The 24302-nt window shown below is 35.0% G+C and overlaps 3 protein-coding genes and 1 non-coding gene across 6 annotated transcripts; 3 read left to right on the top strand and 1 right to left on the bottom strand.

Moving 5' to 3' along the window:
* The first annotated feature begins 581 nt into the window (after positions 1–581).
* TRNAA-CGC (transfer RNA alanine (anticodon CGC)) lies at positions 582–654 on the top strand. Its single transcript has one exon. It is a non-coding gene; the product is annotated as a tRNA-Ala (tRNA).
* A 1867-nt stretch (positions 655–2521) lies between these two features.
* Positions 2522–6350, top strand: LOC144569436 (VIN3-like protein 2). Of its 3 annotated transcripts, XM_078319786.1 has the most exons (5): positions 2552–2712; positions 3273–3333; positions 3426–4140; positions 4462–4787; positions 5414–6350. In XM_078319786.1, exons 3-5 carry the CDS (start codon positions 3464–3466, stop codon positions 6190–6192), a joined length of 1782 nt encoding a protein of 593 aa, XP_078175912.1. In that variant the 5' UTR covers positions 2552–2712; positions 3273–3333; positions 3426–3463; the 3' UTR covers positions 6193–6350. The 3 variants fall into 3 exon arrangements, with proteins under 3 accessions (XP_078175910.1, XP_078175911.1, XP_078175912.1); XM_078319784.1 differs by having other exon boundaries at positions 2522–2712; positions 3273–4140; XM_078319785.1 differs by having other exon boundaries at positions 2542–2712; positions 3273–4140; positions 5609–6350.
* A 5127-nt stretch (positions 6351–11477) lies between these two features.
* RPN12A (regulatory particle non-ATPase 12A) lies at positions 11478–14695 on the top strand. The gene is made up of 6 exons (XM_078319783.1): positions 11478–11712; positions 12260–12338; positions 12497–12599; positions 13031–13294; positions 13785–13896; positions 14384–14695. The coding sequence occupies exons 1-6, from the start codon at positions 11608–11610 to the stop codon at positions 14522–14524; spliced, it is 804 nt and encodes a 267-aa protein (XP_078175909.1). The 5' UTR covers positions 11478–11607; the 3' UTR covers positions 14525–14695.
* A 5426-nt stretch (positions 14696–20121) lies between these two features.
* On the bottom strand, positions 20122–23884 carry LOC144569434 (oxygen-dependent coproporphyrinogen-III oxidase, chloroplastic-like). Its single transcript, XM_078319782.1, has 9 exons — positions 23363–23884; positions 22395–22665; positions 22021–22096; positions 21844–21938; positions 21633–21716; positions 21444–21531; positions 21098–21222; positions 20550–20648; positions 20122–20458 (listed from the first exon to the last, which is right to left on the bottom strand). The coding sequence occupies exons 1-9, from the start codon at positions 23650–23652 to the stop codon at positions 20390–20392; spliced, it is 1197 nt and encodes a 398-aa protein (XP_078175908.1). The 5' UTR covers positions 23653–23884; the 3' UTR covers positions 20122–20389.
* Positions 23885–24302: the final 418 nt, after the last annotated feature.

The following is a 24302-nucleotide window of genomic DNA, read 5'->3' as shown; positions in this document are numbered from 1 at the left end:
ATCAGGCCCAATCAATGTAAATGGCGACCAGATATCTATCTCCCTTTCTTATGTTCTTTTCTCCTCTTAAATAAATTTCGTCACCCGTTACTTTGTTCCATTTTTTTGTGAAATATTAGACAGTTCTGTTTCAATAAATAAATCAAGGTAGATGGATCATCTGTAGCTACAGCTGTATGATAGTGAATAAACAATATTAATTAGAAAAGAATAGAGATAAGATAGACGTACTACTGTACTAGTAGGGTAGGGTCGGAGAAACAATCGGATGTCGTTTTCTCCTTTAAACTCAATCATGAAAAAAGATTTCTCGTAAGAATAAGTAAAATAAAATATGACCTATCAATTTATCTTTCTAAATCACTTCTAGCATAACAAATAAGGTATTGGCGGAAGTAGTTTAAGAGTGGCACCAGAAATGAAAAGTTGAAGGAACATAATTTGTAAGAGGGCGAGGGTGGAGACAAACTTATGGAGATGGTCGTTTTTAGACCCTGGAGAATATGAAAAGGGGGTGGGTGTAGCTCATATGGTATGGAGAAACATATTGAATATGTTTTAGACCCTCGAGAATATGAAAAGGGGGTGTAGCTCATATGGTAGAGCGCTCGCTTCGCATGCGAGAGGCACGGGGTTCGATTCCCCGCACCTCCATTCTTTTTTCATTATTTTTTATAATTCAATTAGCTAATTGGTTAAATCTGAAATCAACAACAGCAAAATCACTATTATTCAGAAGATTTTGTGGATGCAACAAAATCACTATTATAAAATATTTATATATATATTTTTTATTTTGATCCCAGTTTTCACTCTAATTTCGTCCTGAGTTTTTAAAAAATACCAATTTTCATAAATATTTTATTAAAAATAACCATGGTTCAGCCGAAATTATAAAAATACCCAAACCGTGAATTTTTTCCACGGTCCAGAATTAAAATTCACGATTTTTTTTAATAAACTCTTTTATTTTTAATATATGTTATAAATAATATAATATTGTATATAAAAAAAAGAGTTTTATTAAAAAAAATTAAACCAAACTGTGAATTTTTTTCCACGGTCCGGAATTAAAATTTCGGGCCGTGAAAAAAATTCACGATTTGGGTATTTTTAATTTTTTATAATTTCAATTGAACCATGGTTATTTTAATTCCGGGCTGTGGAAAAAATTCACTATTTGGGTATTTTTATAATTTCGACTGAACCATGGTTATTTTTAATAAAGTATTTATGAAATGGGTATTTTTAAAAAACTTGGAGTTTCGTCTGATTACCCAAGTAAGCTTAAAAACACTGAAATTTTTAAATATACCATCATTCCAAAAAAGATAAAACTCAAACACCCCGGTTTTGAAAATTTTCGAATTTTGACATGACCGCATCACATAGATGCGGCCACTTTTCTGCGGGCCGCATCTTGGCGCAGCGGCCCATTTTTTTTTTTTTTTTTTTGGCCTTTTTCTCATGTGACTTTGAACTGAAAACAGGGTGGCCGCTCCCTCGAGATGCGGCCGTGTCAAAATTCGAAATTTTTCAAAAAAAGGATGTTTGAGTTTATCTTTTTTTTGAACCATGATATATTTAAAAATTTCAGTTAAAAACACGAATTAGGATAATTTTGGAGTGCTGCATATAACTTGTGAATTTTAGAATGTACGTAATGCGAAGCCAAACACTGGCAGCTCCATGATGCACGTGACTTGATTAAAGAAAGTTACTATAATAAATTGTGTGATCTACATATATTGTATACCGGTGTAAAAAAAAAAAAAATCAATGTAGTTTCTGCTTTCCCATGTAATTTGTGATACTACTGGCGCTAAAAAGAAAATCAATAAAATATAAAGGCATTTATTTCTCCTTCTTAAAAAAAGAAAGAAAATAGGTTAGTCATATCATATGAAAATGTGACTTAAATTAGATACCCTAAAGTTAGAATTATCAAAGTATTTTTTTGTATTCGACGACTTAAGCGAGACATAAACTTATTATTTCACGGTCTTAACCATAAGCGATCATAAAGTATTTTTAAAGAAAAAAGTTAGAATTGTAAAATAATTACTTAAACAGGACCGTAGTAAAGAAAAGCAGTACTGTATAAAATAGGTACATATAGCATATAGGGACTTGAGAGCCTGTCTGTCGTTGTTGCAATAAGGACCAAGTTTCAGGAGATATTTAATTGTTTCACTTTAGAAATTGTTAAGAGGACCAATTGTACAAATATCTACTAGACTATCTACTAGACTGACCAGTGGGGCCCAGTTGTCAAAAATATGTTGGATACTAGCTCACAACTCATTTCTCTTTACGGCTTTACGGCTTTACCCCACCCGGCTTGAGTGAGTATGCTCTGAGATATCTCAACTTTTGAGTGACCTACGTGTCCGGTGTCTATTCGGGATAGCGCAGGAACCCGTATTGTTTTGGCTTTGAGATTCGCGTAGAACGTCTTTGAACGGTTAAGATTTTCCAAAAAGTCACGCAAAATATGAGATATCTCAGGGGATGCGAATTCACCCGGCTTGGTCTCTCATTGGAGAATCGCTCTTTCTCTCCACCATTACGATTCTCCGTCTCGCTCGTCTTGTTCGCTTTATTTTTGCTTTTCTTTTTATTCTTTCCGTTTCTGGCAACATTTCAATTCATGAAGGCTTAAAACCAGCAAAACCAGCGCCTTCTTCACCTTCATGGAATCCAGCTATTCGGGTTTTTTTTTTTCTTTTTCTTCCTCTCTTTTTCTTATAAAAGAAAGCGGGCTACTCAATTCCTGCGATTTTTATAATTTTACAGCTACTCATATGTATAACATCTAATCTAAGTCTCCATATTTCTCGATTTGTTTGCTAATGCACCTAATTTTTCTCCTATAGTTTATTCCTTTTTTGCATTTGTTCATGCGCTGCATACATTTATGGCTTTAAACACGTTTAAGTAACCACATCATCGATATTATACTTCAATGAAATTTGCAATTCATAATATATATGCACACAAACCACACACTGCAAGTCAAATTACAGTTTTTTCACTGACATGCTGACGATCTTCAGCTTGTTATCGTCTCCACCCTAATTATGATTATTCTCTCAGATAATTTTTAGATTAACCAAATGTAGAGTTCGATTCATTTTTGAATGATACTAATTAACACTATGATTTTTGTATGATACTAGTTAACACTGATTATTTTCTCATAAAGTTTGTAGCATTTTTCTATTTTTTGTTTTTCATTTTCTTTAAAGAACCTTCATTTTTTTTATTTGCAGGTGGTGCAAGCGAAGCTGAAAATAGCATCAATCTAAGCCTAGAGAGAAAGAGAGACTTAGTGTATGAAGTTTCTAAAAATGTCAATGATGCCCGCAAATTTCTTCAGTCATGGACCCGCAAAGAACTAATTCAGCTAATATGCTTTGAATCAGGGAAAGAGAGAAAATACACCAGCCTACCTAAACCCAAAATGATAAACCAACTTCTCAAGCTCGTATCACGAAAATCAAATCCGGTAAACTATGAGCAAGATGCAAATAGAGATAATCCAAGGGCCACGGATGCAACAATTGAGGGGTCAGTGTGTAACAATGCATTTTGTATTGCCTCATTAAGTGTAGGTGAGGACTATTGTAAAAAATGCAAATATGGAGAGTTTGAGGGGCCTGGTACAACAAACCATGACCAGGAGCGGAATTTGGATGAACTGGTGGATACCATTGTCCCAAACGGACTCAAAAGGAAGGCAACGGATTCAAGGTTGAAGAATTCTGGGGACAAAGATGCAAAAACTGATCGTCCTAAACGAAAGGCAAATATAGAAAATTCTACGGACAAAGATGCAAAACTTGATCAGTTGGTTTGTGAAAATGTTGCATGTCGAGCCAAACTAAATATGGGCGACATATATTGTAAAAGATGCTCTTGTTGTGTTTGTTGCAAGTTTGATGAGAACAAGGACCCAAGCCTATGGCTGGTGTGTAGTTCAGATGCACCTTTTACGAATGAATCATGTGGCGCCACCTGTCACCTGAGGTGTGCACTGAAGCATGAAAAATCTGGCATCCAGAAGAAGAGTTTATGCAGTGAGAAATTGGATGGAGCTTTCTATTGTGTTTTTTGTGGAAAGGTCAACTCCCTATTGGGGTAAGATTTTTGTTTCAGCAGTTCAATGTTCTTTCTTTTTAACAGTAATTGCAGCAGATGGTGCTGTATTAGATATCACTGGCATTTAATGCACACTGGTTTTGTCCTGGTTCATTTGATGTGGTACCAACATTTATCAACTCATTTGCTATGTGTTCTATGGCTTGACAGACCCATACTGGTCAGTACCAAACAGAATTTGAAATTCGCTGTTACAAGCTAGCTGGGGTCATGTGCTATGAATTGGCTGTTACATCTCAGTACTAATCTGCTTCCTGTTCATTTTCCTTGGAACACTGATATCATTTCCCTTTATGACAGGTGCTTGAGGAAACAACTGGCAACTGCAATAAGTGCAAGAAGAGTAGATGCATTGTGTGAAAGGCTCGTCCTCAGCAACAAGATACTCACAGGAACTGAGAGTTACAAGGAAATTGGAAAAACTGTAAGTCTAGCAGTAGCGAAATTGAAGAAAGAAGTAGGCCCTCTTGACAAGGTCACAGCAGCCAATGCAAGGGGCATTGTGAACAGACTGAACTGTGGTCCCGAGGTTCAGAAGCTATGTGTTTCAGCGTTGGAGGCATTGGATAAAATGCTTGGTTGTCAGTTGGGAATTGAGTCAACTAATTCTGGGCCTAAACACCTAGGTAGAATCTTATTTATTGTTTAATTTTTTTTCTATTGCTTTTAGAAATCCATAGCTTTGTCAATGCCCTCATTACTTTGGTATACTGTAAAAAGTTTTCATATGCATCACCTTTCGTGATATTGGAATAATTTCTGGGATGCCCTTGCCCATAACAATGACATGCATATTCTGAAAAAAGTACCATATGTCATTCTAAAATATGCAAATGTCCTCAACTCCTCCCTTCCCTATTTCTCGAAAAAGCATTTTGAGGATTTTTTGAATAAAATACAGGAAGGAGGTGTTTTTGTATATTTTTTTTTATGTTTGTAAGGGCCCAAATAACAATTCCCATATTTTGTAGGGTTTACATGATCTTCTTCTTATTGTTTTGAAAGTTTATTCATGAATTTTTGTACAGGTAAACGTGAAATTGCAATTTGATAAAATACTTCAGCAGTACTTGTTTGATTTATTTAGAATTATGTCGGTAATTTGTTAGTTCCTTTTTGTTAATATATTTTCTTCTATTTACTAATGTGCCTTTTATTATTGTTGTTGTCTTTGTCAGCATTGCTCTGCCTTTTTCTTTCATGGTTTCAAACTTGCTTTTAATTTTATTTGGAATTTTGACCCACTATTCAGGTTCACATGCATTTCAAATCCAGTTTAAGGAGGTGAGCCACTCTTCAGTAACTATATCTCTCCTCGCAACTGAAGCCATGTTTGAAGAAAAAATAATTGGCTGTTCTATTTGGTACCAGAATCTCGATTCTATAGAATATCCGGAGAAAACCGATTGTTTGATTCTTAAACATGAAACCAATGTCCCAATTTCAGGTCTAATACCTTCAACTGAATACTACTTCAAAGCATGCCCATTTAGTAAGACGAGAGAACTCGGCACATGGGAGGCCAAATGCATGACACAGAGCCTTACTGGGTTATCAGATCCAGGTTTGAGGAAAGAGCCGACTCGAGATCTAGATTCACAAAAGGGCTCAACAAACTCGAGCGAAAACAATAACTTGCCACCAAAAAATGCTTCAGTTGTTTCACTGCCTCTTATGGGGTCAAATTCTTGTGCCTTGGAAATGCTGCCAAATAAGCCCAATAAAGCTGAAACGCCTGTTTTGGTACCCAGAAATGAGTCTGCAGAGCAACGGTACGAGTACTGTGTTAAGGTTATAAGGTGGCTGGAGTATGAGGGTTACATGCAAAGGGAGTTGCGGGTCAAGTTTCTCACATGGTTTAGTGTCAAGGCAACAGATCAAGAGAGACGGGTGGTTAACACATTTATTAATGTGCTGCTAGATGATCCAGCAAGTCTGGTTGCACAATTATTGGATGCATTTATGGATGGTATTTCTGGCAAGGAGAAACCGATTGATAAAAGGGCCTTCTTAGCAAAATTTTGGCATTAAGGGGGCTTCTTAGTTGATTTGTTAGCATCGTTCTTATTTTTATAGGGAGATGTTCCTCTTTAAATTAGTTTTAGATTCGAGGCAATGGACATTTGATCTAATAAGCTATTTTTCTTATTTAGTGTTCCAAATACAGTAAATGCATCATTCTTACTTAACTAAATTGCATCTGTACATATATTAATTAACTACAAAATCAAGCATGAGATCACTGCAAGAAAACAAAGAAGCTGGAATTGCTTACTACAGCACAATGCAATGGCAGGGTCTGATGGAAGCAGATCACCTGCCCTCTCAGTCACTGCCGGGTGGGGCCGGATTTAGAATTTAGAGGTTTAAGATTTAGAGTTTAGGGTTTAGGGAGTCCACCAACAGTGACTCTGGGGGCAGAAATTTCCTGCCCCAAGAGAACAGACGATTCAATCCCGAGTCTGATACTCTGGTGGGACCCCGGACGTCCAATTAAAAAGTTCCTCTATTGCACAACTTAATATCAAAATCAAGGAAGAGAATCTGTTGCTTTTTTAAAAGAAAAACAGGAATCTTTTTTTTTTTCCATCTAGCCGTTCACATTTTTTTTATACACAAATCTCAATGAAAGTCAACGGTTTGATGAGAAAAAACAGGTTTCGGTTTCTTCAAAAGAAAAACAACATGTTTCATTCCTAAAGTCAAATAAGCTGTATCCAACTTTTTTGTATTTTTTAATCTCCAATCCTCTTTATGTATCGTAATAGCAGGATTCAACATTTAGTAAACTTTTTCTATCTTGAAATTTCCATATTGATCAATGTTTAACTAAAAAAAACAAAAAAAATATTAAAATCGATGATAAGACAAAAAATGGGCAAATAAAAAACCAAATTTCATATTGATCAATGAGAAAAGGTTTCTATCCACCTTCTACTGTCCACAATTTGTCCACAGCATCTTATCCACTCTCATTTAACTGATTTTAATATATTTGGTCCCCACATTCCAACGGAAATTCAGAACCTTCTCATATTTCACGTATTTAAACATTCCTTTCCGATTGTCTCTTTTTTTTTTTTGAATTTCATTTTCAAAAACTTTCTTCCCGATCAGATTATTTCCTTATTGAGGCGACTTCCTTTCTTTTTTTTGAATTTCTCTTCTCTATTTCGTCGCGATCTTTTCTCCTTGCTGAAGCGCACTGCACTGCTCATAGTATACACTTCCCAAAATATGCTCCTGCTTCTTTGATTCTCTCTCTTCGACCTATATCGATCTACCTAGAGAGAAAGAGAGATAGTGATTGCACAGCGATCTCTAGGTTTATCTCGCTTCGATTCTCTATTCAAACGACAAAGCCATCTGATCAAAATTGAAAGTGCAAAACGACAAAGGCACCTTTGCTGATTTTCGATTCTCTAGGTTTAATTGAGGTGATTTTCGATTCTCTAGGTTTAATTGCAAAATTGAAAGCGCCTCGTCAGCAATACCTGTTAGTTAGTGGTAAATTACGTGTATCGGGCACATTTTTAGATTCAGTTGAATTATGTGTGGGTATAATTCCCTTTTCGCCGAAGTACAAGCGTACGATTACTCATCGGCGCTTTTTTCTCTAAGAGGACAAGTAGTGCTTCGGCAGCGTCTTTGATTCTTTTCTAAGGGGAAGCTTTGATCGTCAGTAGAAAAATGTAGAAAAGTAAGGAGATTCTCTAGTCGAGAAGTAGTGATGTGAAATCAATAGGTTATTTCTGATTTATTTTTCCTTTGCAATGTCGATTTTAATTGAGATTACTGACTCGATCTCGTTTTTTATACATGATCGCAATGGAACCTTCAATCGTGGAGCGCGATCGAATATAAGTTGTTTTTGTTGAAGAGCACGACAAAATTCAAATCTAGTAAGTTATTTCTGTTGAATTTGTTGTTTTCGTTGTATGCAGTAATAGATCTAGCATTTCAAATGAAATCTAGAGGAAAGAGATGATAGAGAGGCGATATGAAGTATTGATCTGTTAATTTTACTGTATTGCCCCGTTAATTTTACAGTATTCATCTTGTGAAAATCTGGAGAAAATAGATGATAGAGAGGCGATATGGAATATTAATCTGTTAATTTTACAGTATTGACTTGTTAATTTTACAGTATTTATCTTGTCATTTTACAGTATTCATCTTGTGGAAATCTAGAAGAAAGAGATGATAAAGAGGCGATATGGAGTATTGATCTGATAATTTTATAGTATTGTCCCGTTAATTTTACAGTATTAATCTTGTTATTTTATAGTATTCATCTTGTGAAAATTAGGAGGAAAGAGATGATAGAAAGGCGATATGGAGTATTGATTTGTTAATTTTACAATATTTATCTTGTAATTTTATAGTATTTATCTTGTAATTTTACAGTATTCATCTTGTGAAAATCTGGAAGAAAGAGATGATAAAGATGCTTCTTACTCATCCGAACAATATTCAATTGAAAATTCTACTGTATACAAGATTCAATTTTACAGTTCTGCTGATTCAATTTTACAGTATACAAGATTCAATTGTAAATTTTACTGTGTAGAAGATTCAATTTTACAGTATAAAAGATTCAACTGAAAATTTTACTGTATACAAGATTCAATTTACAGTATACAAAATTCAATTTTACAGTATACAAGATTCAACCCAGTGCGAACGCTAATAATTAACTCTAACTGCCAATAACCGCTAATAACCGCTAATAACTAACTTTAACTGCCAATAACTTCCTATAACTGTAATTTCCGAAAGTACAGTTTGAAAGTACATTTATTTTGTCCTGTTGTGCAATTTGCAATCTTTTTCTAACTATCATGGGACCACTTCAAATAGTTTGCTGGATGTTTTGTGATTAACTGATATATTTTATGTGATATATTGTATAATTATACAGTATGTAGAAGTAATTTTACAGTATTCGCGCAAGTCAAAACTGTGGACAAATGGTGGACAAAAGGCTGTGGACAATTAGACGCTTCCTTGATCAATTTATTTTAATATACAGTCATTTTAACTTTTTCTATACCAAGTCATTTTTTTTCATAATTATTAGGTCGAAATAAAAAAAAACTAAGAAAAATATTAAAATAATCACAATATATATCTAATGTTAGACTTATTTTGCTCCCTGATAAGACAAATTTATTCCATTAATATACTTTGCAAATTGCATTGGAGCTTCTAAAACACCAAGTAGCATGCGTATTACTATTTGCCAACTCTAGAGGGTTCCTACTTGCAAAGTTTGGGATTTAGCAACATTGGATTCAAATCTGCTCCTTTTCTTTCCTTCTCTTAAGAAAAGGAGCACCCTCCTATTCCTCCATCCGAACCGTTCAAAATTGATCAGACGGCTTCAATTACTTTTTCTTTTATATCAATATAATATATTAAAACAAATCAGATGTAATTGAAGCCGTACGATCGATTTTCAACGATTCAGATGAGGAATAAGAGGGTGCTCCTTTTCTTAAGAAAAGGAGCAGATTTGAATCCAGCAACATTGGCCTCTGTTGCATCCAAATCCCATGCGTGTTGTAATCCTTAACGAACAGATAATGATCGGACGATCATACGCCCCAGACAAGACGGACGGACCCGTCAAGATTGGAGGGTATTCGGGAAATCTTTTCTAATGGTGTGGAACAACGAGTTCCATGTACCGTAAAAGATTCCTCTCACTTTACACCTTGTTTGGATGGAGAGTAGAGGGAGGAAATGAAAAGAAACAAAAACTTTCCGTTAAATCATATTTGGTTGATAAAATTATGTCGGAGGTGAAGAGTACATGAGGTAAAAGATTTAACCTTGTATTATTATAATTAATAGAATCGGTTTCCCTTTCAAATTGGAGTGTAACGGATGAAAATAAATTTTGTTATAAATATTTTTAGAAAAAAATGACACAAATGTCCAATTCTATATTTTACATATATAATTCTCATACAAGATTTTTCCTCAAACCTACAACAGTCACCAAATTTCTCATTAAAATCAAACAAGAAAGAAAAGTTAAATTTATTTTCTCCCATTAATCATCCAAGCACAAAGATATTAAATATGTTAATCTTTCTTTCTATTCCATTCCATTTCCTTCTATTCTTTACCTCTCATCTCTTCCTCTACTCTCCGTCCAAACATGGTGTTATTGTTTGAGATTAACTTTCATCCACTTTAAGATTCGGATTATTGCAGGGCAATATTATTAGGCTTTCAGATTCGTGCAAAGTTAAAAAGAATGGTCCAGGGTAGGGCCGGCAAAAAAATTCGTAGTTTGTGATTCGATTCGGGTTTGATTCAGGTTTGATTCGAGTTTAATTCGATTCGAAATGGGTTCGAATTGAAACGAATCAAACCAGGTTCAGTTCGAAATTAATTCAAACCAAACTCAAACCTAGCCTGGTTCGATCGAAATGGGTTCGCGAGCTTTTATGGTTCAAATCTCATAATAACATCGGCTGTTCATTTACCTGATGAAATTAAAACCCAAGATAAAGAGTCATAATTTAACTTAGCCGACGCTCCCTCGCCCTCAAATCTCAATAATTTAGTTCTCTCTCCGCCTCTCCCTAACTCACTCTCCCTCTCGCTCTAAAACCTAGCCGACGCTCTCGGCGACTGGCTGTCTCTCCGGCCGTCACTCCTCTCTCCGACCTAGACGGCTGTCTCTCCTCTCTCTTCGGCCGTCTCTCCTCCGCCTTCTCTACATTTTGGATTCTCACTTCATTAGATGGTCCGATCGAGGGTTTGATCGAGTAAGCACTTGATGTACGATTACTTGTTTTACTGCATATTTCAGTTCTTGTACTTAATCCTCCCTTTACAATTATTTGTTGTGATGTATTTTTTCATGAACAATTTTTCAACTTAAAAACACTCATTTCATACCAGTAAAAGAAAGCCATGTGAATTTTGTCCTGCAAGAAAAAATTAATGTATAAACTACCGGTATAACTAGGGCTGCTAAAAAATAATTTAGTTCGTGATTCGATTCGGGTTCGATTCGAAAAATGTGTAGTTCGCAATTAATTCGATTCGAAATGAGTTCGGTTCGAAACGAATTAAATCAGGTTCAGTTCGAATCTTATTCAAACCAAACTCAAACCTAAGATAAGTTTGATTCGGTTTGATTCGTTGCCAACCCTAGCCCAGGCCCCAGGGGCAGAGAACTTTCCGGGAAATAGTGAGAAATAAAGCAGGGGTTTTTCTCAAGAAAAAATAAAAGCAGGGTTCGCATGAAATAGATCGGCCCAATAGAGCTGGGCCTACTTCTAAACGGACCCCGATCTAGTTTTCATTTTTTACAAACTACGGTACAAAATCCCGAACTTTCCTTCTCTCCAAGTAACCTAGTAGCAAAAAGAAAAGAAGAGAGAAAAACCTAGTCGGACTTGGATCGAACACCATACGGACAGAGAGATGGATCCACAGCTGAGAGAGGTGGCGCAGCTCTTTGAGCGATTCAAGGCGGCGTTCGTAAGGAAAGATTTCAATACATGCGCTACTCTTCTTACTCAGCTCAAGGTTGTTTTCTCTTCTTCTTTTGCCGTTGTACCAGTTTTTAACTATTGTTGAGAAAGGAAGGCAGTTGTAAGAGATCTTAGTTTCAAGCTCCGCTCTCTGTATGATTTTGTATCCCAATTGACAGTGTGCATAAACTTGTGAAAGTAATTGGGCAAATCCCAATTGAGCTTCTAATAGAAGCACATAACTAAATTTTAATTCTTTTATCTTTTCCAATAGTACTTTGTGATGCTTTCTTCTGGTATCGGACATTTTATTTTTATTATGGTGCTGTTACTTAAGATAATGATAACCTCAATTTTACCACCAGCGAAATTATCTAATTTAAGCCTCAGTTGACCCTCAATATATATGTGCTATTAATTTCAATAAAATTGTTTGATCTTTAATTTATTTCTATTTCTTATTTAAACCATGTAGTGTGCCTTGATTAGCAGTCAAGACTTGAACTTGATTTAGCTTTATTTATTCTTGTGACATGCAGTCAAATGTTCTGTTTTCTTATCATTTGTTAAATCAGCTAATTGAAATGAATTCTTGGATGTAGGTCCTCTTAACAAAATTTCCAAGTCTCCCGCCATCCTTCCAACCTACACCAAATGCTTCAGAGGAGTTAACTATAGCAAGTAATGTCTGAATGCTTTTTTATTGTTTCCTAGGGATATTTCTTTTTGGCCGCCCTTTGTTTTGTGACCATCTTATAAAGGAAGCCCTCGTATGCATCTAGTGGATTATCATCCGGCTGTCTAATTTAAATTTTATTGTGTTATGGTTTTGATTTCAGGACAAATATATGAGCATGCAGTTGTGTTGAGTGTGAAAATAGAAGACCAAGAAGCATTTGAGAGGGATTTCTCACAGCTCAAGCCGTATTACACTGACACCTGGTATTATATTCTCTTTTTTCCTTACCTTGGGCTTTGTTTACTGTATTAGAAGCATAGGTTTCGTTTGATGGACTGTTAATGGCAGTAACCTTATGCTATGTTGTTATTACCATTTTGGAAATCGGTATTAAATTCAGTTCAGCACCTGTCTATTGCAGATTCCTTTTCCTGTTAAGTTGTAAACTATCAGTTCATAGAAATGAATTGTTTGCAAATCCATTCCTTGTTGCTTTTAGGGCCCTACCAAATTTTTCAATGACTTGTTTAAAGCAGAAAAAGTTTTTAGATCCTGTCTACTATTTAGTTACAAGTTTGTTGATATAATAAACAAACAACTTACCGTACCTTTTTGGAATACCCAAAAGGTCCTTGGTGTGATCCAGAACATTTAAAAGTTACAATCTTTTTTTTTGTAAATTCGACATTTACAGCAACATAATACCACCATCACCTGAAGAGTACCCTATTCTGGGACTGAACCTGCTGAGGCTACTGGTACAGAACAGAATTGCTGAGTTCCATACCGAATTGGAATTGTTACCACCGACTGCACTGGAAAATCCTTGCATAAAACATGCTGTGGAATTGGAGCAGTCTTTCATGGAAGGGGCTTATAACCGTATTTTTAATGCCAGACAGGCTGTGCCGCATGAAACCTATGTTTATTTCATGGACCTCCTTGCAAAAACTGTCAGGTAATTGTTTTGATTTATTGTAGTGTAAATTGGATACACAATGTGACTTGAGTGAGTCTTAACTGGGACCAGTTTTTTTTACCATGCTATTTCAAGAAATTATTTTATTTGTATATGTTGGTGTTTAACTGCTCAAATGAGATAGGTAATTAGGTCAAAGTGAGGAATCATTTAGCAATTTGGGGTAGTTGATGTGCAGTTGGGTGTAGTTCCTCATTTGATGCTTGATTTAGGCTAATTGGAGTTCTAAATTCTGTGGCAAATGCGATATTTTGGGGAATTGAAAAAAAATATATTGCAGAATAATTATGCATCTATCCAGTACAGAAAAATATACAAGAGCTAGTACTTGTCTAAATAAAATAATGCATTTGCATATAGAGAAGTTTCTAGATCTGCTTTAGGCATGCTGCCAGTTAAATTTACGTCCAAGTACAACTCTATTTACTTTGGCAGAGGTTTCATTTCTTATTGCGTGGTATTGATGCAGGGATGAGATAGCTGGATGCAGTGAGAAAGCATATGATTATTTGACAACAAATGATGCCCAGAAAATGTTCATGTTCTCCTCTGATCAAGAGCTTTCTCAGTATATTTCTGAGGTATCCTTTTTTTTTTAAAATAGTAACTGAAATGATCTTTTTAAATTTCTTTACCATTTTTTTACTTGGTTTTATACTACACTACATCTTACAACATCAGGAAGCTACCTAGGAATTGTTAGCAACTCATGCCTTTATGATATTCAAAGGTCATCAAGTATTTAAACAGAAAGCAAATTATTAACCATTGACATGTATGGCATAGCACTACAGCTGTGGCAATCTTTTCACGCTTTCTCATTCATTCAAGTCCTACTGAACAAAATATACAAATCTGCATTTTAGCGGTTTTAGCCCATAGAGAGGAATATAATGACACTTTTTCTCAAGGTGGGATCCCTCGTGCTAATTATTTATGACCTAAATGATAATATCGGGTTCTTTTGACCTATATGAGTTGGCAAAGAGACTTTATCGTATTCAAAACATCTAACTGTTTTTTCATTTGTTTGTTTTGTTGTTTTTTTTCTTTTTCTTTTTTTTATAGGAGCATCCGGAGTGGGAAATTAGGGATGGTTGTGTGTTCTTCCAAAAGGCGAAAGAGTCGCAACCTTGGAAGGAAATACCATCATTCCAGTTGATTAACCAGACACTGAGCTATGCACGAGAACTCGAGCGCATCGTCTAATTCAATTTATTGTCTTTGTATACCTTCAATTGTGCTGTGGTACAATTTATTTTAGTCCATATTTGTTTGTGGATTTGCACTTCAGTTTGTTGGTTTGCGTCTTTGTATCAGAATTCCGTGCCCTGCAGATTACTTTTGATTCCTCTATGCCAGTTTGTCCTTTCCAAGCTATCTTATAAGTTGCAGTTCATTTTTCAATGTGTCATGCTTCGATTCACCTGTAAAATGTTTGAACTGTCAGGGCATAGGGACTTCACGCATTAACGTCATGGGATATTGGTTCTTTCTCTCCATAAATTGTAGAGTGAAATGGCATTTTGGTGGGTTCTACACCAATTAGTCGTGCATGAAATATTGAAATTCTTCTCATAGGTGGCTTATGTTGGGCAACAATTACATCTTATCTTGCATTTCTCTTTCCAGCAGAACTAAGAGCGAATTGGTTCGAGGAATATGAGTCACAGTACGGAGTAGTGTATCCAACTCAGATAAGTATGGCGTCTACGGTCGTATCACTTTTGTACCGGGTGACAATAGAATACTTGTGGCCGAGTCGAAATTAATTCGGAGTATATTTGAAATATGAGGGGAGAGGAGAGGTCTGCTTTTAAATTTCTCATTCTACATGATAAGTTATTGCATATCTGAATTCATTTGTACCCTCATCAGTTGATCATGTTTTCGTTTTCATGTAGATTAGAACATGTGTTTAAAATGCATAAAATACGAACTTTGAAAATATATATATATCTTCATTCCATTATTAAGCACGTTGGGTGTCCGATCTGCTAACGGCTACGATTGAAAGATAAAATTTTGAATTTAATCTCAACCCTCCGATCACATTATTCATCTTCTTTTGATTAAATACATATGAATAATATGTAGAAGTCTAACCCTCCGATCACATTATTCATCTTCTTTTGATTAAATACATATGAATAATATGTAGAACTCTAAATTTAGTTAAAAACATACTCGCCATACATAATGACACACGATACATTACAATTAAAATTGAACAAACACCAAAAATATAGCAATGTATTCATTTTTTTTCCTTATTTCTTACTTTCCTTACTTCTCTTTTGTTTCTATACATATCATCTATTAGAAAATTTATATATTAAGATCATCTAACGGCAGAATGAAAATTTATATATTAAATTTTTTGTGCCATACAGATCACCCCATTTAATTTTCATATTTTTCAATTTTGTTTCTACACAAACAGTCCAGAGAAAATCAAGAATCAAGAGCTTATTTTTTCAAATTAACTTGATAATTCTTAATTATTTGTATCCCTCTTGTTATCTCTTATTATTTGGTTGAAAAACTATATTTTGCTTAACGTTATTAAACAATGTATATATTAATACTTTTTTTGTGTTCGAGGAAATGTCTGAACCAAAATAATACCATAATTCATTGTTGATTCATAGATTGGCACTTGGATTATTAACTTATTTATCACTTAGATTATCACTTAACATTCTGAAAAATTAATTTATAATTATCTATATTTACAAATTTTTTTATAATATAATAAAGATTATAACTATTTTGGTAACACATTTTATTGAAAATTATATTGCTTTAAAAAAATAGAGAAATAAAATCGTAAATGATTTTTATTTCCTAAATTATTGAAGTGGCCATCTTTATTTCTATTTTTATTTGATTCTCCGAATCATTAATTTTGTTGCATCTAATTTTATTTAGGAAGAAATGCCAACGTTAAAATTTTATTTCCTTGTATTAATTATTTCCTCTGATTTCTTCACACAAGTGACACAACACACATAATAAGGTCATATAAAATATTATAAACGAATTATTGATACTTTAATTTGATAATTGTTATAAATAAATAATATTTCAATGTGATAAATGATAAACACCAGATTTATTTCTATTCATATCTATTTCAAATTTAATATAAAATAAACAAATCTTTTGATGAGACGCGTCTCTCATGCACCTGAAATTTCTGCCTCCTCACCTCTTTATATCCACTCATCTTTTTATTTAGTCGTTTAATTCTTATACAACTATTCTAATAACATCAGGGTTTAAAAAAAATGTATGTTTGTTTGCACTATATCATTAATTGATATACATTTTTCAAGGAAACAAACTTATATTAGTATTTTCGTCACGATCTGTAGCAAATGACATTCATAGAAGGTTATTGAACTAAAGCGATCATATGTTGTTGTTTCTTTTAATATTATTTAATATTCGCCTCTTTGTTCAATTTTAATGTTCAATCTTACAATATATTTCTGTTGCAACGCACGGGTCTGATACTAGTATATATATATAGAGGTTGGCTAAGATCAAAGTTGTAGTTCCTGAGCTTTGGTGCTACCAATTCGTTTCTCAATTTTCAAAGTTCAAAACGTCGATCCGAACCGTTCAAGTTGTTCTCCATATTAAATTGTGCTTGGAGACAAAATTTTACATTTTTCTGAATTTTTTTACTATTTATTAAGCCACTTTGAAAACAGCTGATCCAACGGTGGCTTCTGATTTTACTGTTTTGTTAAGCCACCGTTGGATCAACGATTTTCAAAGTGACTTAATAAATAGTAAAAAAATTCAGAAAAATATAAAATTTGGTCTCCAAGCACAATTTAATATGGAGAACAACTTGAACGGTTCGGATCGACGTTTTGAACTTTGAAAATTGAGAAACGAATTGATAGCACCAAAGCTCAGGAACTACCACTTTGATCTTAGCCAACCTCTATATATATATGAGGAGGAATCAAGTTACAACAATTTTTGAGTTACAACAAGTTACAACAAGCATTTTCTACATTTTCAAAGTTCAAATCGTCGATCCAAACTGTTAGATGTGATCTCTACAATAAAATGTGCTTGGAGACCAAATTTTACATTTTTTAGAATTTTTTTTATTATTTATTAAGATGAGTAAAAAAACTAGTCAAATTCAGACCATTGAATTTTGTACCCATCGTAATAAATAGTAAAAAAATTCCAAAAAATATAAAATTTGGTCTCCAAGCACATTTTATTGTAGAGATCACATCTAACGGTTTAAATCGATGATTTGGACTTTGAAAATGTAGAAAATACTTGTTATAACTTGTTGTAACTCAAAAATTGTTGTAACTTGATCCCTCCTATATATATATATATTGGAAAATTTATAAAATAATCTTCCTTCTCAAATCAATAAACAAAATACATCTTTTCAAAATTATTAACAAAATGTCTATATAAACCCACCACTTCTCTCCTCTGTTCCCCTCATTCCCTCTCTGCGTTTACTTCCCTTTATATTTTTTGGAATGTGATTAAGAGCAAGTTATGAATTACCGACAAATCGTGCTCGTGGGCCCAATATGAGTTTTTGTTTCTTCTTTTTTGTTCCTTTGATCTTTTGAGATTTAATTAAATACATGGATTACATATTACAATAAAAAAAAAAGATTGGGTTTTGTCAAGTCTCGTTCAAAGTTAAATTTAAACATCCGATTTATATTGAGATTCGTGCAAACATATTTAAAATTTAATAAATTTAAATGACTCCTTGAATCTAAATGTTTGTACGAATTTTGATGTAAATCGAACGGTTTAGATTCGGCTTTCAATGAGACTTTGTTCAAAACCGTTTGAACAAAAACCCCACCCAAAAAAAAATATCACGAGAATCCTTTTAATATAGAAACTAAAGTCCCTGTAAAAGTATCCATTCATGCCAGCCTCATGCATTGAGTAAAAATAATATAAAATTAAAAACAAAAATCTTCTATGTGGGATCCTACTTGTACGGTTGTACCTATCCGTCTGTTCATTATATAGGTATGACCGTATGAGGGATCCTACTTGTACAGTTGTACCTATGTAATTTACAAAATCAAGATGTAAATTAAGAACAGACGGATACCTCATAGGCTCATACCTATATAATGAAGACGGCCTCAAAGTATATTGAAGATAATTTTTCAATTTAAAAAAATATATATATATATATATAATTTATGGCTTAAAATAAAAATGGATGCAGTAGCCTGGTTTTATATCTAATAAGCGGAAGCTATCTAAAAAGAAAATATGATTGTACGTGTGGTCAAGTGTTTTACTTAGTTTTTTTTTATCAGCTAGTAATGCAAATTATGGCTTATGCAGACGTGAAATTATGTAATTCGCGGACCTTGATTAATTTCGATTGCAAAATAACTAATATATCTTTATCGAGCTTATCATTTCTTTTCCATTTTTAACTTTTTGAAAAAAAAAAATTAATATTTATTTGTGCCCAAAAATTTAAGTCTTTTCAATTATCATACTAATTTTTTTTTATTAATGAATATTTTCTTCCCGGGATGGAATCTGAAGAACGGCCCCAGTACAAATTCTCGTCGGTTTCCTCCGAAGCTTGGAATCAAAATACATACACCGTGCAACCACTATGCAAGGAGTCAGAGGGTCTGATTTTGAAATTCAGTAGAAAAATATTGGTTCGGTACCACTTTGTCCCTCCCTGAAAATTCTTTTGCTCCTCTCTGGAACTAAAAATCTCGCCAGACCAGTTTGGTTGCCCCCTCTGAATTTTGAAATTCAGTAGAAAAATACGGATTCGGTACCACTTTGCCCCTACCTGAAAATTCTTTTGCCCCTCCTTGAAACTGAAAATCTCGCCAGACCAGTTTAAAAGCATTATTAATGAAAAATTGTGTTGTTTTTATATAGATTTTATAGAAATTTACGGGTCCAGACCAACTTTGTTATTTTTTAATATGTAAAATAATATTATTTTGTTGTTTTTGTTATGTAAGAGTATGTTATTTATATTGTTTTTTATTACGTTGATTGTTTTTTATCTAGTATCCGATAGTTAATGGGTTCGAACCCTATAAGCTATTTAAATCTGATTCCTGCTCCTCCCTGGCAGAAATTTTGCGTCCGTCCATCCTCCCACGTGCAAAATTATGATAAATGACAATATTTGCTTGATCAGGATCTGGCAAGGTATTTGAAAAAAAAAAAATACAATATTAGTGATGCCACGAAGAACAGATCAACAGCAACATTCAAATATCCAATACTTCCTGAGATCAAATTAATATCCACACGAAGAAAGCATATCGTATCCTTCACCTGATAAGGCACACGCCTATAGAGTTACATGAGGATCGAAGGCATGAGCATACTCAAAATATATTAACATCAAACGGGCCATTGTGCCAGCCATATTACTGGAAAAAAAAAATGTGTAGTTTAATGTGGTTTAGAAACCATCCATTGCATCACTTTTCGGCAATTACAGAAGGTCTTATTCTGCACTTTATAATGGGGGTGCAGAGATGCAATGTATACATACAATAATATGGAGGTTCAACTAAAAGTAAAAGCACTATACAATATAATGAGGTGCAGGGATCTTCAAGCTTCTTTTCTAAATGCTACAGCTCCAACAACCTAAACATAGGAGGAAATTAAATTGTGAAAGGAGAAAAAATGCTACAGACCCCTCACTGAGTGTAATTAGGCCCTAAGAATCCACCCAGAGAGAAATAAAAAGAAGCGTCAATATAATAGAACACAATTAAAAAATGCTTTCACAGTTTCACTTCAGCAAATACTATTAATATTACCGAACAATTTGTACAAACATATAGAAAACGCACTCATTACTCAACATAAGCCTATTATTCTTTTTGGTAAATAAAATCAAATGGATTACTCGAGTAATAAAAACTCAAACTGTATATAAAAACTCCCAACAACAATACTGAACTTAATACAACAGGTTAAAGCCTCTCCAAAATTAACTACAAAAAGGAATCAACAAGAATAATCATGAAATGACAATTCAGTGTATCATTAACAGATTCAAATCCATTCCTTTGGGTTTATACATGCATCTAGAAGCTTCCATTCTTCACTCCCTACCTCAGGTTGCTGAAAAGCAAGAGACTTCGTTAAATTTCCTGATGAGAAAATTATCTTAACTAGTATAATGATCAAATGTGGAAATTTTCAGTGCACTTACATGGTCGTACTGCCATCTGGCAGTGAGAGGCAGAGAAACAAGAATGCTCTCAATTCTACCTCCAGTTTTCAGACCAAATGTAGTACCACGGTCGTAAACCTTGACACGGCAAAAAAAGGGTTAACTAAAATAAAGGTGAAAAGCAATTAAAATCACCCTCCTAGAAAATAACCAATATCAACAGAACAAATCCTCTTCTGCAGTCTTCCTCAAGATAACTTTCTCAGTTTCTCCAAAAACGCACACACTGACACACACTAATTTTCAGATTTTTAATGTTTCATCTAGGACTAGGACTTTGCTACAATGCTTGAACTAAGTTGAAATTGGGCTGATTTTTTTTTTGTATTTCTAATTTTACTTTATACAGGTTGGCAGATTGAAGGTAATCTTTCTTTTAGCTGGATTTAACATGTTTTGAGTAAATGGCAACCAAAGGTGGTGACAGAAGATTGAACTTTGCAAGCTGGTTAGCTAGCCATAGAGCTAAAAAGATGGCTTTTCAGTTTAAATATATCCTAGAAACTGATTTTGTGCGACTAACGTACCAGATTGAATTCAACATAGCGACCCCTACGTAGCTGCTGCCATGCCTTGTGCTCCTCTGTGAAGGGTGTATCTTTCCTTTTCTCTATTATTGGTATGTATGCCGGCACCACAGACTTTGCGCACTCTATAATCAACAATTAAATGCCAACATTATCTTTGAGATCAGAAACTGTCAGATTGGCAAGTATCACAAACAGCTGGCATGAGATAACAATTTCTCAGGCATTGGTAATCCTATGTTTTGGCCAAATGAAATAGATGCAGTAATTCAAACCCAAAATGGACTTGTCTACACATCCATCACACACATAGTTTGGAAACTTGTATAAAATAAGTTAGATGCACCTGTAGCAAAAGCAAGAAGCATTTCTTGGTCATGGTCATTCATGTCATCAAAGAATATGCCACCAAGTCCACGTCTCTCGCCGCGGTGCTGTATTATAGTTAAAATAGCAGAATAATAAATAAACTAACTAATATTTCCTTATCTAATTATAGGACAAGAAGAATTTAAAAAGGAAGCATACTGCATACCTTGATGTAGAAATAATCATCGCACCATTTCTTGAATCTTGGGTAGAAAGTGGGTTCAAACTTATCGCAAGCTTTCTTCTGAACCTGCATGAAATAAAAATAAAAAATCACTTCATCGGACTTGTATTTTGTGATGTCCAACTAAAGTCACAAGGATAAATAAGCACAATTGGTTGTCTCCAGATGTCATGAGCAATCACAAAAAACATACACTATGGAAATGCTTGACATCCTCTTCGATGATGTATGAAGGCGTCAAGTCAGTCCCACCTCCGAACCACCACTGTCTAGGTGCGCCAGGTACATCTACAAAGTTGCATGTCATTGCATCAGCCTTCCTTATATTTTATTGTTTTATTTTTTATTCAAACCGTATTCAAATGTTTACCTTTAGGTGCATCTGTCTCAAAATAACGATAATTGAAATGCAGCGTGGGAGCAAATGGATTCTTCGGATGCAAAACCTATAAATAATTTTTGAGAAATCAAAATAAGTATCATCTGTATTATAGAAATTAAAAGCTTGAAAAGCAAAATTCTATGCCAGGAAAGAGCATAGCTCGTTGACTTGTATGGTACAATCTCTAATGGAAATAGATTTCAAATAATAGAAAACCATTGGTTTGTCCTCTCCTGCAATCAGTTTCTGGCCTCATACACACAACACTTTAGCAGTATTTATTGGTGCAGTACTGCAACGAAGAGAAACATATTGGTTACTAAAGAATAGAGACGGGGAGAGAGCGCAAGAAAGAGGCTAACCGAGCTGATGCCAGCAGCGAAAAAAGGCACAGGCCCTGCCTTGGCGCCCCCATTATCAGCCCCAACATTTCCCTTGGCAGCACGGTATGCATCAGGTGGCATTGTACCATAAACTACTGAGACATTCACGCCGGCCTTTTCAAAGACAGCACCATCCTGCAACACCCTGCTGATGCCGCCACCACCGCCAGGACGTGACCACACATCCTCTTTGAATTTGCCTGTGCCATCAGCAGCCTCGAGGGCAGCACACACCTCATCCTGTGCATCCCTGATTGAAGAGTTGGAGTAACTTATTAGCCAAATAAATATGTGCCCATGGAAGAGAAAAATCTTTTGCAAATAAGCAGCCTTTACAAAGAAGTAGGAAATTGTCCTAAATTAATAATGGTGCTGCAAAATAAAGTCCCCTTTTCTTTTCTCATTACCTTTTTTTTAAGCAATGCCTTGAGTCATGCATATTTGATGCTAAACACTAAAACCCTATTCATTCTGATTTTTTACATCAATGAGGTAAGTTGCAACCTCACTCTTGTGAAAATTCAGCGCAAACAGATGTGTTGCCGGAGTTAGTACCTCACCCCCCGCACCCCTCTCCTTCCAAAGCATAATTTGCCAGCATCTGAAGACAAAGCTACAAAAACTACCTAGTCTAATGTCGCACATCATGCTGTCTTTGTTTTGCAGATTGATAAAGAACATGTGGACAATAAGATGCACTAAATTAAAGGGTACAGCCCTCAGTAAATAATGAAAGGAAATGGACTTATCTGCAATTAGCTACACTTTAGTAAGAAAGTTGGGAAATTTATCTTGAAAGTAAGAATTTGCACATTGTGGACAATGTAAACTACAAATTGGCAATACAACTGAGAGAAAGGAGCTAAAATCCCATGTCACCTTCTCAATATGTGTGAAGTGTTTTCCACACTAACTGAGAGGGACAAAGACAATGCTCCAAATTGTACCTAATCATCTTCTCAAAGCGGGCCCGGACTGATGTCGAGGCACCAGCAGGGTCGGCTGAGCGCAGAAAAGTCTCAGGCCGCTCATTCTCTGGGACCTCCTTCTCAATTGCCACGGCCGCACAGACGCCGGCACGCCGGATCCGGGCAGCTGACGAAGAACTAAATTGGCGAGCTGTAGTCGCACTCTGCAGAGAGAGGAAGAAATGGGAGGCCGCAAGAGTGGTTTTATTAGAAGGGGAGGGGCGAGAGAGGAGGAAAGAAGAGTTGGAGATGGAATAAGCCAAAGCCATGCTGGAATAGGAAGACAAACGGAGATGTCGAGTCGAGTCGAGTAGAGAAGGGACAGTCGATGGAATATTGGAATGGGGTACTTTTAATAGGCGGTGGGGTCACCGCCGGTGGGTTTGGCACCCGGTTTTGGAAGGTTGAAACCGGATGTCAGCGGCTTTGCACCGGCGCGGTCTTCTGAGATGAGTGGGAATTTTCTGGGATTTGTTTAGGATAAGGATGAGTGCAGATTCTCTGAGGCATTTACAATGTGTCGGACGGTATAGCAACGCACTGAAGAATGAATATTAAATGTCGGAACTCGGAACTTCAGCAGTCGTAACTTGTGGGCTGTGGCCCGAGATTTTTATTTTTGAATAATTATATTGATCCCCTTATCCTCCCCATTTAACCCCGCACTCTCTCTCCAAATTAACTCCCTTAATTGTCTTTTATTCCCGCATTAATTCCTCTAAGAATTTTCATTTATCCCGCATTAATTAATGCTCTTTAATAACAATCCCCGCATTAATTAACAATCCCCGCATTAATTATACTGTCCTCTAATAACAATCCCCGCATTAATTATACTATCATTTAATAACAATTCCCGCTAATAAATATTTATCTGTTTATTGATGTTCAACAAAGTATTTATCATTGTGCTGACAAG

Source organism: Carex rostrata, chromosome 18 (genome assembly GCF_964058835.1).
Source record: "Carex rostrata chromosome 18, lpCarRost1.2, whole genome shotgun sequence".
NCBI lineage: Eukaryota > Viridiplantae > Streptophyta > Magnoliopsida > Poales > Cyperaceae > Carex > Carex rostrata.
The sequence above is the reverse complement of the archived record's forward strand: the minus strand, read 5'-3'. Positions and strand labels throughout refer to the sequence as shown.

Coding starts and splice junctions, on each gene's coding strand:
- LOC144569436 (XM_078319784.1), top strand. Junction 4,141..4,461: donor AAGGTCAACTCCCTATTGGG/GTAAGATTTTTG, acceptor CCTTTATGACAG/GTGCTTGAGGAAACAACTGG. Junction 4,788..5,413: donor TTCTGGGCCTAAACACCTAG/GTAGAATCTTAT, acceptor CCCACTATTCAG/GTTCACATGCATTTCAAATC.
- RPN12A (XM_078319783.1), top strand. CDS start 11,608: ATGGATCCACAGCTGAGAGAGGTGGCGCAGCTCTTTGAGCGATTCAAG. Junction 12,339..12,496: donor AGAGGAGTTAACTATAGCAA/GTAATGTCTGAA, acceptor TTTTGATTTCAG/GACAAATATATGAGCATGCA. Junction 13,897..14,383: donor TTTCTCAGTATATTTCTGAG/GTATCCTTTTTT, acceptor TTTTTTTTATAG/GAGCATCCGGAGTGGGAAAT.
- LOC144569434 (XM_078319782.1), bottom strand. CDS start 23,652: ATGGCTTTGGCTTATTCCATCTCCAACTCTTCTTTCCTCCTCTCTCGC. Junction 22,666..23,362: donor CGCTTTGAGAAGATGATTAG/GTACAATTTGGA, acceptor CTCTTCAATCAG/GGATGCACAGGATGAGGTGT. Junction 20,459..20,549: donor CCAGATGGCAGTACGACCAT/GTAAGTGCACTG, acceptor CTTGCTTTTCAG/CAACCTGAGGTAGGGAGTGA.